This window comes from Cnephaeus nilssonii, assembly GCF_951640355.1.
Source record: "Cnephaeus nilssonii genome assembly, chromosome: 22".
NCBI lineage: Eukaryota > Metazoa > Chordata > Mammalia > Chiroptera > Vespertilionidae > Cnephaeus > Cnephaeus nilssonii.
In genome coordinates this window covers 14,401,618-14,414,437 of record NC_137093.1, presented here as the reverse complement: position 1 = coordinate 14,414,437, position 12,820 = coordinate 14,401,618, and the positions used below count along the sequence as shown (strand labels likewise).

General features: G+C 46.1%; 1 protein-coding gene across 5 annotated transcripts; it reads left to right on the top strand.

The window, feature by feature from the left end:
- Positions 1 to 608: 608 nt before the first annotated feature.
- LOC307094119 (olfactory receptor 8B8-like) lies at positions 609 to 12,558 on the top strand (the record flags this gene model as incomplete). Of its 5 annotated transcripts, none has more annotated exons than XM_079762673.1 (2): positions 609 to 784; positions 11,784 to 12,558. In XM_079762673.1, 2 exons carry the CDS (start codon positions 609 to 611, stop codon positions 12,556 to 12,558), a joined length of 951 nt encoding a protein of 316 aa, XP_079618799.1. The 5 variants fall into 5 exon arrangements, with proteins under 5 accessions (XP_079618799.1, XP_079618800.1, XP_079618801.1 ...); XM_079762674.1 differs by having other exon boundaries at positions 609 to 908; positions 11,929 to 12,558; XM_079762675.1 differs by having other exon boundaries at positions 609 to 929; positions 11,950 to 12,558.
- Between the last annotated feature and the right edge of the window lie 262 nt (positions 12,559 to 12,820).

Genomic DNA, 12,820 nt, shown 5'->3' with positions numbered 1-12,820 from the left:
TGTGCAAGGAGCTTACTGGTAAGCCCAGTGTCTTCATCTGTTAAAGGGGTTTGATCAGAGCGCCCCAGAGCATTAAAACAGCGCCACTAGCATAGTTATGCTGGGGTCAGTGTTTCTTGGGTTTAATTAGTCCCTTTACCGTACTACTCCAGTATTATTTTCACGCAATGTTCCACAGCCATTCCAGCTAAAGGCGAGGCAACACGACCTCATCTTCCTGTTCTGATGAGCACAGACCGAAAGTGGACGGTCTGGGCAGGGCCCACTGGCTTCAGCCTCTCAACAGCTCCCGAGAGAAAGTCTTACAGAACTTGAGCGAGGGCTTTAGAGGGAGGGAAGAGGCAGGCTGCAGGGTCATCCCTGTGGGGCTTGGTGGGCTTTCTCCTCAGTTGGATTGGCCCTTACCTGGGAGGCAGATTTCACCCACAGTTACTAGCAAGGTTCAAGGCACTTTGGGATCGAAAAGACAGAGATGCAGATACAAGAAAATGCCATCTTCTTTCAAGTTCAAAACCTGTGTTTGAATACTCTTCTCAAGAATGGGATTCTTTCCCTCTCTTTCTCTAAGCAATTCTTTCCTTTTCCCTCCCAGACCCTCCCGGAGGAGAATGGCTGCAGGTAACAGCTCCTTGGTGACAGAGTTTATCCTCTCGGGCTTGACAGACCGGCCAGGACTCCAGCTCCCCCTCTTCTTTCTGTTTCTGGGTTTTTACATGGTCACTGTGGTGGGGAACCTGGGCATGATCACATTGATTGGGCTGAACTCTCACCTTCATATTCCCATGTATTTTTTCCTCTTCAACTTGTCCTTCATAGATTTGAGTTTCTCCACTACCGTCATCCCCAAAATGCTGATGAGTTTTGTCTCAAAGAAGAACACCATCTCCTATGCAGGGTGTATGACTCAGTTCTTTTTCTTCTGTTTCTTTGTGTTTTCGGAATCCTTCGTCCTCTCAGCCATGGCATATGACCGCTATGTTGCCATCTGCAAGCCACTGTTGTACACGGTCACCATGTCTCCGCAGGTGTGTTTGTCTCTTCTGCTGGGAGTCTATGGGATGGGGACTTGGGGGGCTTTCGCTCATACAGGAAATATTATGTCTCTGACCTTTTGTGCTGACAACCTTGTCAATCATTACATGTGTGACATCCTTCCTTTCCTCGAGCTGGCCTGCAACAGCTCTTATGTGAATTTGCTGGTGGTCTTTTTTGTTGTGACCATAGGCATTGGGCTGCCCATTGCTACCATTTTTATCTCCTACGGCTTCATTCTTTCCAGCATTTTCCACATTAGCTCCACTGAAGGCAGGTCCAAAGCCTTCAGCACCTGCAGCTCCCACATCATGGCAGTTTCTCTTTTCTTTGGGTCAGGAGCGTTCATGTACCTCAAACCGCCTTCTGTTTTACCCCTTGACCAGGGCAAAGTGTCTTCTCTCTTCTATACCATCGTGGTGCCCATGTTGAACCCATTAATCTACAGCCTGAGGAATAAGGATGTCAAATTTGCCCTGAAGAAATCCTTGGACAGAATAACTTCCGTTTGGAAAAGAAAAACTAGGAATTGAGAACACAGATGAGGAATTTTTAAAAATATATTTTATTGATTTTTTTACAGAGAGAAAGGGAGAGAGATAGTTAGAAACATCGATCAGCTGCCTCCTGCACACCCCCCACTGGGGATGTGCCCGCAACCAAGGTACATGCCCTTGACCAGAATCGAACCTGGGACCCTCCTGTCCGCAGGCCGACGCTCCATCCACCGAGCCAATCTGGTTTCGGCGGATGAGGAATTTTTAATTAGAGTGTTAGTATTACTATTTCTATTTTGATAAGGAATTCAAGCTTCAAGTTTTTCTCTTCTGTATATAAAGGAAATTTTAACTGTTCCAAGTGGGTTTATTCTCTCTCATTCTCATCCCCTAAATCTTCCTTCTTTATTTTATGAAAATAGTTTCTGCAATTATAGAGTACCCAATATTGAATGGGGCTTCAGAATCATTTAGTCTAGAATTTTATATACTACATCACACTTTGGAGAGTCAGAGTATTTGTAGGTTGTCCGGGAATATAAAGCTTTCTGGTGGCAGAGCTGGAACTGACATCCCAGCTTGAATCCCAATCCAATTGGTTTTCCCTTATGTCATGTTTTCTTGCCCCATCTCTTTCTTGGAAGATTTCATTTCACATGTTAGTTGACCTAGCACGTCCAAATTGCAAATGTATTAACAGTAATCTCATGCTACTTTCACAAAATAATTTCAATACAGCACATTTTGCAAGAGAGTAGGAAGTGAACACTTTTGCTGAGTTCGTCTTGGCAAGATGACAAGATCGATGCCTGATGAATTTTGTAGTGTGGAAGTGGGAAGTACATTAGGTTTCACAGGCAGGAATGGCGACCACTGGATTGGTGGGTGGAGTAGTGGGACATCGGTGAAGGCGCTAGGGCTTCCGGGGAGAGAAATTGAGTTTGATGGGGTGTAAAGATGCTTGGTAGAGGTGTCATATCAAGGCTGAGACAGAATTTAGAGTCTCATTTCAAGGGTTATCTTGGTTGTGGTCCAAGATGATTGGAAACTGCAATACCTAACCTGGTAGTCAGGGTCATGATGGTATTGAGCAATTGAAATGTGGTCATCCAGCCGAAACCAGTTTGGCTCAGTGGATATAGCGTCGGCCTGTGGACTGAAGGGTCCCTGGTTCGATTCCAGGCAGGGGCACGTACATTGGTTGCGGGCACATCCCCGGTGGGGGGTGTGCAGGAGGCAGCTGATTGATGTTTCTCTCTCATCGATGTTTCCCTCTATCTCCCTTCCTCTCTGTAAAAAATCAATAAAATATATTGGGAAAAAAAAGAAATGTGGTCATCCAAATTGAGATATAAAGTAGGTGTAAAATACACACTGAATCTTGGAAGAATATGAAAAATAATAGAAAATATCTCATGGATACTTTTTTACTTGATAAAAATGATAACATTTTGGATATATTATGTTAAATAAAATAGATAATTAAAATGAATTTATCTGTTTCTTTTTTAAGGTATCTAGTAGAGAGTTCAGAATTGTATATCTGGCTCACACTCTGTTTCATTGGGTATCACTGGTCTGGAGGATGTCACAGAGCCCTTGGTGGCTGTGGGTACAGATTTAGTTATCAGGACAGCAGCAAGCTGTTGCTTCTTAGGAGAGGCAATTGCTATAGAATTTTCAGGGATTGCAGAAGCCTTGATATTGTAATAATGAGGCATATGGGTAAGAGATGGTGACCTCATGTTACGTTCATCAATATGTCATATGAAGTAATAAAAAATGGAGCTTTATATTTTTTAAAAATCATTATTTTTAGAGAATTATTTAGAGAACTAGAGGCCTGATGCACGAAATTTGTGCAAGAGTAAGCCTTCCTTCCCCTGGCTGCCGGCACTGGCTCCCCTCTGGCACTTGTGACCTGGGCTTCCCTCACAGCCCCCGCTTCATCCGGAAGGTCATCCAGAAGGATGTCTGGTCTAATTAGCATATTGTACTTTTTATTATGATAGACTAGAGTCCCGTTGCACGAAGATTCGTGCAATAGGCCTTCCTTCCCCTGGCTGCCGGCACCGGTTTTCCTCCAGCACCGGGACCCAGGCCTTCACTCTGTCCACCGCCTTCCGTCTCTGCTCTGGCTGGAGCCTTTAGTGTTTACTCCAGCTGGAGCTTTCAGTCTTCTCCACTCCAGCTGGAGTGCTGCTCCTGTAGCTCCCTCTGTCCCCCACACCCTCGCCCCTCGTAGCAAGCATCCCGACTGCTCTGCACCTATGTATGCAAATTAACCCAACATCTTTGTTGGGTTAATTTGCATACTCCTGATTGGATTGTGGGTGTCACAGAGGTATGGCAATTTGCATATTTCTCTTTTATTAGTGTAGATAGTTTTTGTCTAAACCCAACTATTATTGGTAACAGTTTCTTTAAGAAGCAATGGCAAATGAAGTGCTGGGAAATATTTTGATTGATGGACTTTTCCTTAGGAATATTCACTTCTGTTGGGAAATAGAGGAAGTTTGATTAACTGTTTAATTTTGCCCTTTGATTTTGTTTAATGTTGCCAAACAGAAAAGAATAAGCATATAAAGGGAGAATTGAAATGAGATTGAATAGATCCCTGAATTTAGGAAACGTAAAGCCTGTGTTATTCGTCTATACTGTAGTATATATAAATAGATTTATTATTTTATATTGCTGTGTAGTATTCCATTATGTGAATATATAATTATTTAGCCTATTAATGAAGTGAGATACTTTCAATTTCTTGCCTATTATTAATTCAGCATTTGTAACTGGACAATAAATGTATCCGTGCTTTCTGTCACTACTTGAGCCAATTAAGCAGAGACAGGCCAGCCAAGCCATTGCACCCCATGCCTGTTGCCTGCAGAGGGAGACCACCGGTGGTGGGGCAGGGCGGGGCGGGGGGAGAGGAGACAGCACTGCATAGATAGCAAGCAGTGGCAACGGCGGGGAGGAGGCCAGCTGCCTGCAGTCTGGGGAAGGAAAACCCTGATAGGCCCTGATCTCAGGCCAGGCCTAGGGACCCTACCTGAGGGGTCCTGGATTGTGAGAGGGTGCAGGCCGGGCTGAGGGAACCCCCCAACCCTGAGTGCACGAATTTTCATGCACCAGGCCTCTAGTTATTAATAACAAGCTACAACTTTCGCTAATGGCGGATTACTATAATCGTGTTGCATTCATTCCCCTTAAGCGCCTTACGCGCAGGCGCACCATTTCTCCCTACTGATACTAGCAGTGAATATTTTAGCAGCCGACTGCCACGTCATTAGTCTTGGACTGACTTGTTTGGTGTGCACAACAGGAAATATTTTGCTTTCGGAGAACAAGAAAAATAGGTTCATTTGTGGTATGCTTATTAATTTGTGCAGTTATTCAGTGTCTGGTAAGTTAATATTCAAGAAAAAATACTAATTTTTATTAAAATGTTCTATTATTTTATGTTAACAGTGACTCATTTATTTCAGCCCTTTGTATTCAGCATCTCTATCGAAATAAACGTACGTTTCTATGAAAAGTGAAGCTTTTGTTTTTGTGTGGCCCACATAAACTTAAACCTTGTTTATTTGGCCCGTGTTAGCCTTTGAGTTTGACATGCTTATTTAACAATTGAATTATAATAGTTGGATAATAGCCCTAACTAGTTTGGCTCAGTGGATAGCACATCGGCCTGCAGACTCAAGGGTCCCAGGTTCGATTCCGGTCAAGGGCATGTACCTTAGTTGCGGGCGGATCCCCAGTAGGGGATGTTCGGGAGGCAGCTGATTGATGTTTCTCTCTCATCAATGTTTCTAACTCTCTATCCCTCTCCCTTCCTCTCTGTAAATAAATCAATAAAAAATATAAAAAAAGAATAATTTGAGCACTGGCTGGTTTGGCTCAGTGGATAGAGCGTTGGCCTGCAGACTGAAGGGTCCCAGGTTCGATTCCAGTCAAGGACATGTACCTTGGTTGTGGGCACATCCCCAGTTGGGGGTGTGCAGGAGGCAGCTGATCCATGTTTCCCTCTCATCGATGTTTCTAACTCTCTATCCCTCTCCCTTCCTCTCTGTAAAAATCAATAAAATATATTTTTAAAATAATAATAATTTGATAATAATGGAACCTGGTTTCAGTGGAGCCTGGGGGTTTCACCAGTTCATGCTGGTCACATGGGTGGACGATGCCAGTGATACCAGCCCACTGAAGCAGAGCAGACTTCGGGATTTTTTCACACCAAGAAACAGACCTGGAGGCAAAGTGCATCTGCTGCAACCCAGTGGTGGGGGGACCAGGAAGCCAGGGCCCGAAGCGGACCCCTCCCTTTGCACACTCCCTCCAGCTGTTGCTTTAGCCTTTACCCCTGACAAGCCTGTCCTGTGACTATAAAAGGTTTGAGCTGTGAGTCTTTTCAGCAATGGAACACTGAAGGCAATTACTGCACAATTAACACATCAATAGGCGACAGATAAACCATAGGAAGGACTGGAATTACTCTGGGAATTTACACGGGATGAGGGGATGAGAAAGGTGAGGTTGGAAATGTGAGGCACTTTAAGGATGGGCAAGGAAGAGGGTGGCAGGTGAACTGGGTACTACGGTAGTCACGGCCATGATGGCATTGAGCACTTGAAATGGGATCCCCAGTAGGGGGCGTGCGGGAGGCAGCAGATGGTTGTTATGCTCTACATCCAGAGGCAGAGGAGGCGGGGTTGGGTATTCCTGTTTGCAGGGAGGAAACCCCAGGCTGAAAACATTTTTACTTTCCCAAGCCCACACAGCCAGATGTTTAGACGCCTAAACCTGGTTACTTCAACAGCAGCATGACTTCGGATGAAAACTAGTCTTTAGCAAAGCTCCCTAGAGAAAGCTTTGAAAAGTGCCAAATAAGAACACGTACCAGAGGGTCTGTGGCTTTCCTGACCAGCAGAGATGTGAGAGAATAGCAGAGCCTTCACCGTCCTGCAATTAGGATTTCTGAGACATCTTTGTCCAACAAGGAAAGTCTTTGCTTTTTTTTTTTTATATAAGGTTAGTGAATCTGCAGTTTTAGGATTAATTTTTTTAAGTCAATGAAGACATCCCCACTTTTGCCTAGGACAGTGGTCGGCAAACTCATTAGTCAACAGAGCCAAATATCAACAGTACAACGATTGAAATTTCTTTTGAGAGCCAAATTTTTAAAATGTAAACTTCTTCTAACGCCACTTCTTCAAAACAGACCCGCCCAGGCCGTGGTATTTTGTGGAAGAGCCACACTCAAGGGGCCAAAGAGCCGCATGTGGCTCGCGAGCCGCAGTTTGCCGACCACTGGCCTAGGATAACCTGCCCTCCATCAAATTGCCTTCAAATAAGTCCACCTCCTGGCATTTTCTCCCTCCAGCACAATCTTGGAACATGGTATGCCCTTAACACGCCTTGAAATCACGTATTTTGTATTGCTAGTGTTAATGCAATGTGCTTTTTATAGCCTGTACATTCCTCAGATAAATGTCACTTAGAAATGGATTCCTGTTTTCAAAGCCCCAAACTGTGGGCTGTGATGAAGCTGAGCTCTGGGCAGCTCCTGACGTGGGAAGGTGTCTGGCACTGAGTGACTGTCCTTGGCCAGGCCTCCAGATCTCTTCACCCTGCAGGTCACAGCCAAAAGGCACGTCATCTAGCAGGATTGTCGGTTTTCTGTCAACATTAGCATGTTGCAGGCGTCCAAAATCTTTGCAGTAAAACCATGTATGGGTAACCCTACATTATTTGTTTTCCTCTTGGAAATGGGTTTGCCACGTAGCTATTTATCGGAAACCTCTGATGAAGTCCTTAGTATTGGTTTTTTACAGAGAGGAAGGGAGAGAGATAGAGAGTCAGAAACATCGATGAGAGAGAAACATCGACCAGCTGCCTCCTGCACACCCCCCACTGGGGATGTGCCCGCAACCAAGGTACATGCCCTTGACCGGAATCGAACCTGGGACCCCTCAGTCCTCAGGCCGACGCTCTATCCACTGAGCCAAACTGGCCTCGGCAGAAGTCCTTAGTATTGGAAAAAAGCAAATGTGTCCCTGAATTTATCTCGTTTCAAATGTGGGCTTTTATTGAACCGTATTTGTATTTCTTTCTATTGAGCTTAGTAAGTATTATACACAGTATGCACATTGGTCATTGTGTTCAATATTAGGTGTGTCATATTAGGCGTGTAAGTTAAACAGTATTTCAACTTATGATCTTGCCTCATACTCACTTTTAATATAGTTGGGGCTGGAGAACTTCAAATCCCAAAACAATAGATGAAAAGCAAAAGGCAGAATTTGACCAAGTGGATAAAAAGAGACATGGAAGCCCAACCGGTGTGGCTCAGTGGTTGAGCGTCGACCTATGAACCAGGAAGTCACGGTTCAATCCCAGTTAGGGCACATGCCCGGGTTGTGGGCCCCATCCCCAGTAGGGGGTGTACAGGAGGCAGCTGAACAATGATTTTTCTCTCATCATTGATATTTCTATCTCTCTCTGAAATCAATACAAATATTTTTGGGAAAAGACACACACATAACACATGTAATTTACATAAACCTACCAGCAAAGTGCTTGGTACATAGGTTTCACTACATGTTAATTACCCCCCCCAATATAGACCTCCAAAATTCCTTCTAATTCTAGGATTCTATGTTAAATACATCTATCATTTATGTATAGATTTGTATGGTAGGGAATTGAAAATGTTTAATGAAAGTAAATTGAGATTAAATATAATGCAGAACCACGTAACTCCTAATGCATGCCTTCTCCGGAGCTCCGTGAGGCCACTGCAAATGAAGACATCCCAGCTGCCATCTTTTCTCCTTGGCGACGTCTGTGCCTCTTCTCACGAAGCTGTAACTTGTGTTTGGCCAACTGGTGTGAGTGCTGGTCAATGCCCTTGAGGCCAACCTTGGGCCACCCGAAGTCTGCGGGTTAACGCTTGTGCGGGGGAGACATTGCGTTGCATTTACATGCATTGCACGTGCAATGACATAAATAAACCATCATTTTCAAGAAGATGGAAAAAATGGAAATAAGTAATAAAGAAGCACTATATTGAGATCCAAGTTTCCGAAAGAGGGCAGTTCTGTAACGAAAGGAGTGCAGTTAAGAATAGTGCTTCCCACACTGCTTCCTGCTTGGGCTTCAGCTGCTCTTTAGGGAACATGACTTTAGTGAAAAACCCCAGTTGAGAAGGTTTTGAGATGCAGTTCCCATGGCAACGGGCTCTGAAGTGACATACATCCCGAGGAACTTTGCTCGGTTGTTCTGTCATCCAAACAAGGACCCTCCAAAGCTTCAGAGAGAAAAGTCAACTTGTAATGAAGCTTGAGCCTTCTTTGCTTTCTGCGCCTCAGGGAGCCCTTTTCCTATGGGGCTTACTGCAGGTTTGTCATAATGATTTCTTTCATTGTGATTGGATGACAGGGCTTGGGGTGAATTGTTATCACCCATGGCCGTGGCAGACTTCTCAGTGTAAGGTTTCTGCTTTGGGCCTGTTGCTGTTGAGCAGTGACCAAGCTAGATCCCCGTGTGGAGGACTGGCAAGCACTGGGTTCATGCAAATGTCACCCAACACGTACACATACAGCACGTACACAGGACAGATACAGGGGTTGTCATTATCTTGCCACGTTATAGTACAGGCAGCTGCCAACATGGATCCGATTATAAACCCCGTTCATGATGACTCAGCTCTCCCATCCTGACCAAAATATACCTCTCATCAATTGGGTGCTGTGTGAAATTCCATCAGGAGAGATCTATTTGTGGGTTAGAGATGTTGTCTTCATTATTACTTTTTTAATGAATGGAAGAGGGTCTGGAATGTGGACGCTCCTCGGCAAGTGTTTATGAGGCTGTGCTGATGAATTTGTGAGATCTTTCCTGAGAGCGGGTTTTAATGCAGAATCAAAGGCAGAGCGGGGATTAGGACTCTGAGTATTTTGGGAGGAGGAATGTTGACTGAGATTAGAAATGGGCACAGAAAGAGGAGCCTGGAGACGGTCAAGGAAACCTCTCCTGACTTTGTAATTTGGCCTTTGTGGTATGGAAGAGTGTGGCTATTTGAAAAATAGGGCATCGGTGGTGGGACGGGAAGTAGGGACAAGGTAAATAGTCGAGGGCCTTGAACCTGTCTGTGGATTAAGCATGTTGGCGAGATGGGCCTTAGATACAGTTTTGAAGAAAAGATATGACTTCAGAGCAACTCTAACTTCAATCAGCGCTCCTCTCCCACCTTACAGTAGCGTCCCTCTTGCCCTGCTCAGCATGATCTAGCTCTTAGCAATCCTTTTCTCTAAGCCCCTAAAATGCGATGTAGCTGTACTGAGCTCAAGCAAGACCGGAAGACTGGGATACAGAGGGGTAAGTTTGCCATGAGAGAGGGGGAGTTAGAAAAAGATCAACGCAAGCAAGACAGGGAAACAAAGGTTGCTGGGTCCAGAGGGATGAAGGACATCAAGCTACAAGGCCATCACCCTGAGGGTCACTCTGAGAGTCCTGGAGCCCCAAAGAGAGCTGGGAGGTTAGAGGGCGGGGCCCATCGAGGAGAATTCCAACAATTTATCAGTTTGGGGGGAAAACTGTTCTTAACTAATGGGGATTGTTCTTCACGGTCAAGTCAAATTCCAAGAGATGAGAGAGAAGACTTGCTTCTTCCTGGACTGGTATTGGGCAAGGCCTGGGACACACTGAAATGTAAGTGGTGTGTACGGTGCACTCCTTGAACTTACATAGCATTTCATTTTTACCCTTTCTAGATCTTACACTTTTTTTTTTTTTGGCATATTTAGTTACATGTGTTCTCTCATCTTTCCCAAGAGAATGTCAGAGCCTTGAAGGCAACGTTCTATTCTATTATTTCTCACAAGGAGACATTAAATGCCGTAGTTAAGAATGCCTGATTTGGAGTTAGCTTCACATCTGTTAAATTACACCTCTAAGATGGGAGTGATAAAACCCAGGTAAGCAGGACTGGGGGAGGGGATTAAAATGAAGTATTACATTAAAATGGTATTGACCCCGGCACGCTGAGGTCAGCATCTAAGTGTGAGGACAGGAGGCGTGTTGGGAACACATAAGAAGTGTGCAACAAGGGAGAGCTGGCTATTCTTGCACAGCGTTTTGCATTTCACTGAGCAGATGTTCATTGAACAAATAATGTTTTTAGAACCCCACTCAGATATTATCAAGGGGCTAAGCAAAAAGTCCTCCTTTTTAAAGTTAGTTTCTAGGGGCTGTGATCCCAGGGGAACCTCTGGCTCCCGACTTCTAATCAGGTCCCCAGATCTCTAAACCCAGAAGAAAACTGCTCCGTCTCCCGTCACCAGCTGGCACTGATCACAGGCGGGAATGCTGGCTCCCTCCCTCTCCCTCCACCCCCACCCCCAAGCTGGAAAAAAGCCTCAGGGCAAAGCCTCAAACAGCTACCACGTTCTTTAGCTCCTTCAGCTCGGAAGGAATTCTAAGTCAGTCCAAGCAGGACAGAAGCGAAAGGGGTGCTGTTAGTACCTTCATCCGGGTGAGCACTGTGACCAGTTAGTTATCTGTCTGAACAGCTGAGGGAGAAGGTGCGCCGCTGAACTTCAGGCCGAAGGCGGGTGAGTGACTGAATCTGGGATGAACTTTTCCTCAGTCGCCCCCCTCAAGGTGGTCGCAGCCTGGAGAAAGATCGCCTCGCCTTTTCACTGTCTGACTTGACCATGAGGTGCACGCTCCAGCCAGCGGGACTGGCTCTAACCTCCGAGAGGACTTGCCCCCGAGATGGAGCACAGTTTTGATCCACTCTGGCAGAAACCAGAGTTGGAGGGACACAATATAAATGGACCCAAGGAAAGATCTGGGGGCTCCCCTCGTGCATCCTGGGGACCCTCACTGCGAAGGCAGGTCCCCCTCCAGAGGCAGAGTCCAGGATGTTGGGAGAACAGACCCCAGGCACCCAGAAAGCCTTTGTGTTGATTGAGGTTCAGGGTCTGCCTGAGCGGGTCTAACGCTCAGGAACGGGGAGGTGACTGGGAGGGCAGCAGCGTGTCTCTCTCTCTCCTGCTCTGCGACTCTCCCTTTGTTCCACAGAATGCCCTGAAGGAGGATGGTGGCTGAGAACTCCTCGGTGACGGAGTTTATCCTCGCAGGCCTAACCCACCAACCGGGACTCCAGGCGCCCCTCTTCTTCCTGTTCCTGGGTTCCTACACGGTCACCGCGGTGGGGAACCTGGGCTTGCTCACACTGATCGGGCTGAGCGCTCACCTGCACACCCCCATGTACTTCTTCCTCTCTAACCTGTCCTTCATCGATTTCTGCTATTCCACAACCATCACCCCCAAAATGCTGATGAGCTTTGTCTCGGAGAAGAACGCCATCTCCTACGCAGGGTGCATGGCTCAGCTCTTCTTCTTCCTTTTCTTTGTCGTCTCGGAGTCTTTCATCCTGTCAGCGATGGCGTATGACCGCTATGTCGCCATCTGTAACCCACTGGCGTACGCAGCCACCGTGTCTCCCCGGGTCTGCCTGCTTCTGGCGTCGGGTGTCTACGTGATGGGGTTTGCCGGGGCCATGGCCCACACCGCGTGCATGGCCAGACTGACCTTCTGCGCCAACAATCTGGTTGATCACTACATGTGTGACATCCTCCCCCTTCTTGAGCTCTCTTGCACCAGCACCCACGTGAATGTGCTGGTAGTTTACGTGGTGGTGGGCATCGACATTGGGGTGCCCACCCTTACCATCTTCATTTCTTACGCCCTCATCCTCTCCAGCATTCTCCATATCCGTTCCACCCAGGGCAGGTCCAAAGCCTTCAGCACCTGCAGCTCCCACATCATGGCCGTTTCTCTTTTCTTTGGGTCAGGGGCCTTCATGTACCTCAAGCCATCGTCCCTCTTACCTCTGAGCCAGGGGAAGGTGTCTTCCTTGTTCTACACCATTGTGGTGCCGATGCTCAATCCCTTAATATACAGCCTGAGGAATAAGGATGTCAAAGTTGCTCTGAAAAAAACCTTGAGCAAAAAAACATAAGTAATCCTTTCTCCTGAGAAAGGGGGCAATAGGGACTGAAGGAAAGGGACTGTGTTCCTTCCATAGGTGATTCAGGTTTCATTCGTTACATGGAAGACGTTTCAACTCTTTCTCAAACAAGTTTAGCCTCCCCATTTTGTTTTTGTTTGTTTTTTAAAAAATATATATATATTTTTTATTGATTTCAGAGAGGAAGGGAGAGGGAGAGATAGAAACATCAGTGATGAGAAAGAATCATTGACCAGCTGCCTCCTGCACGCCC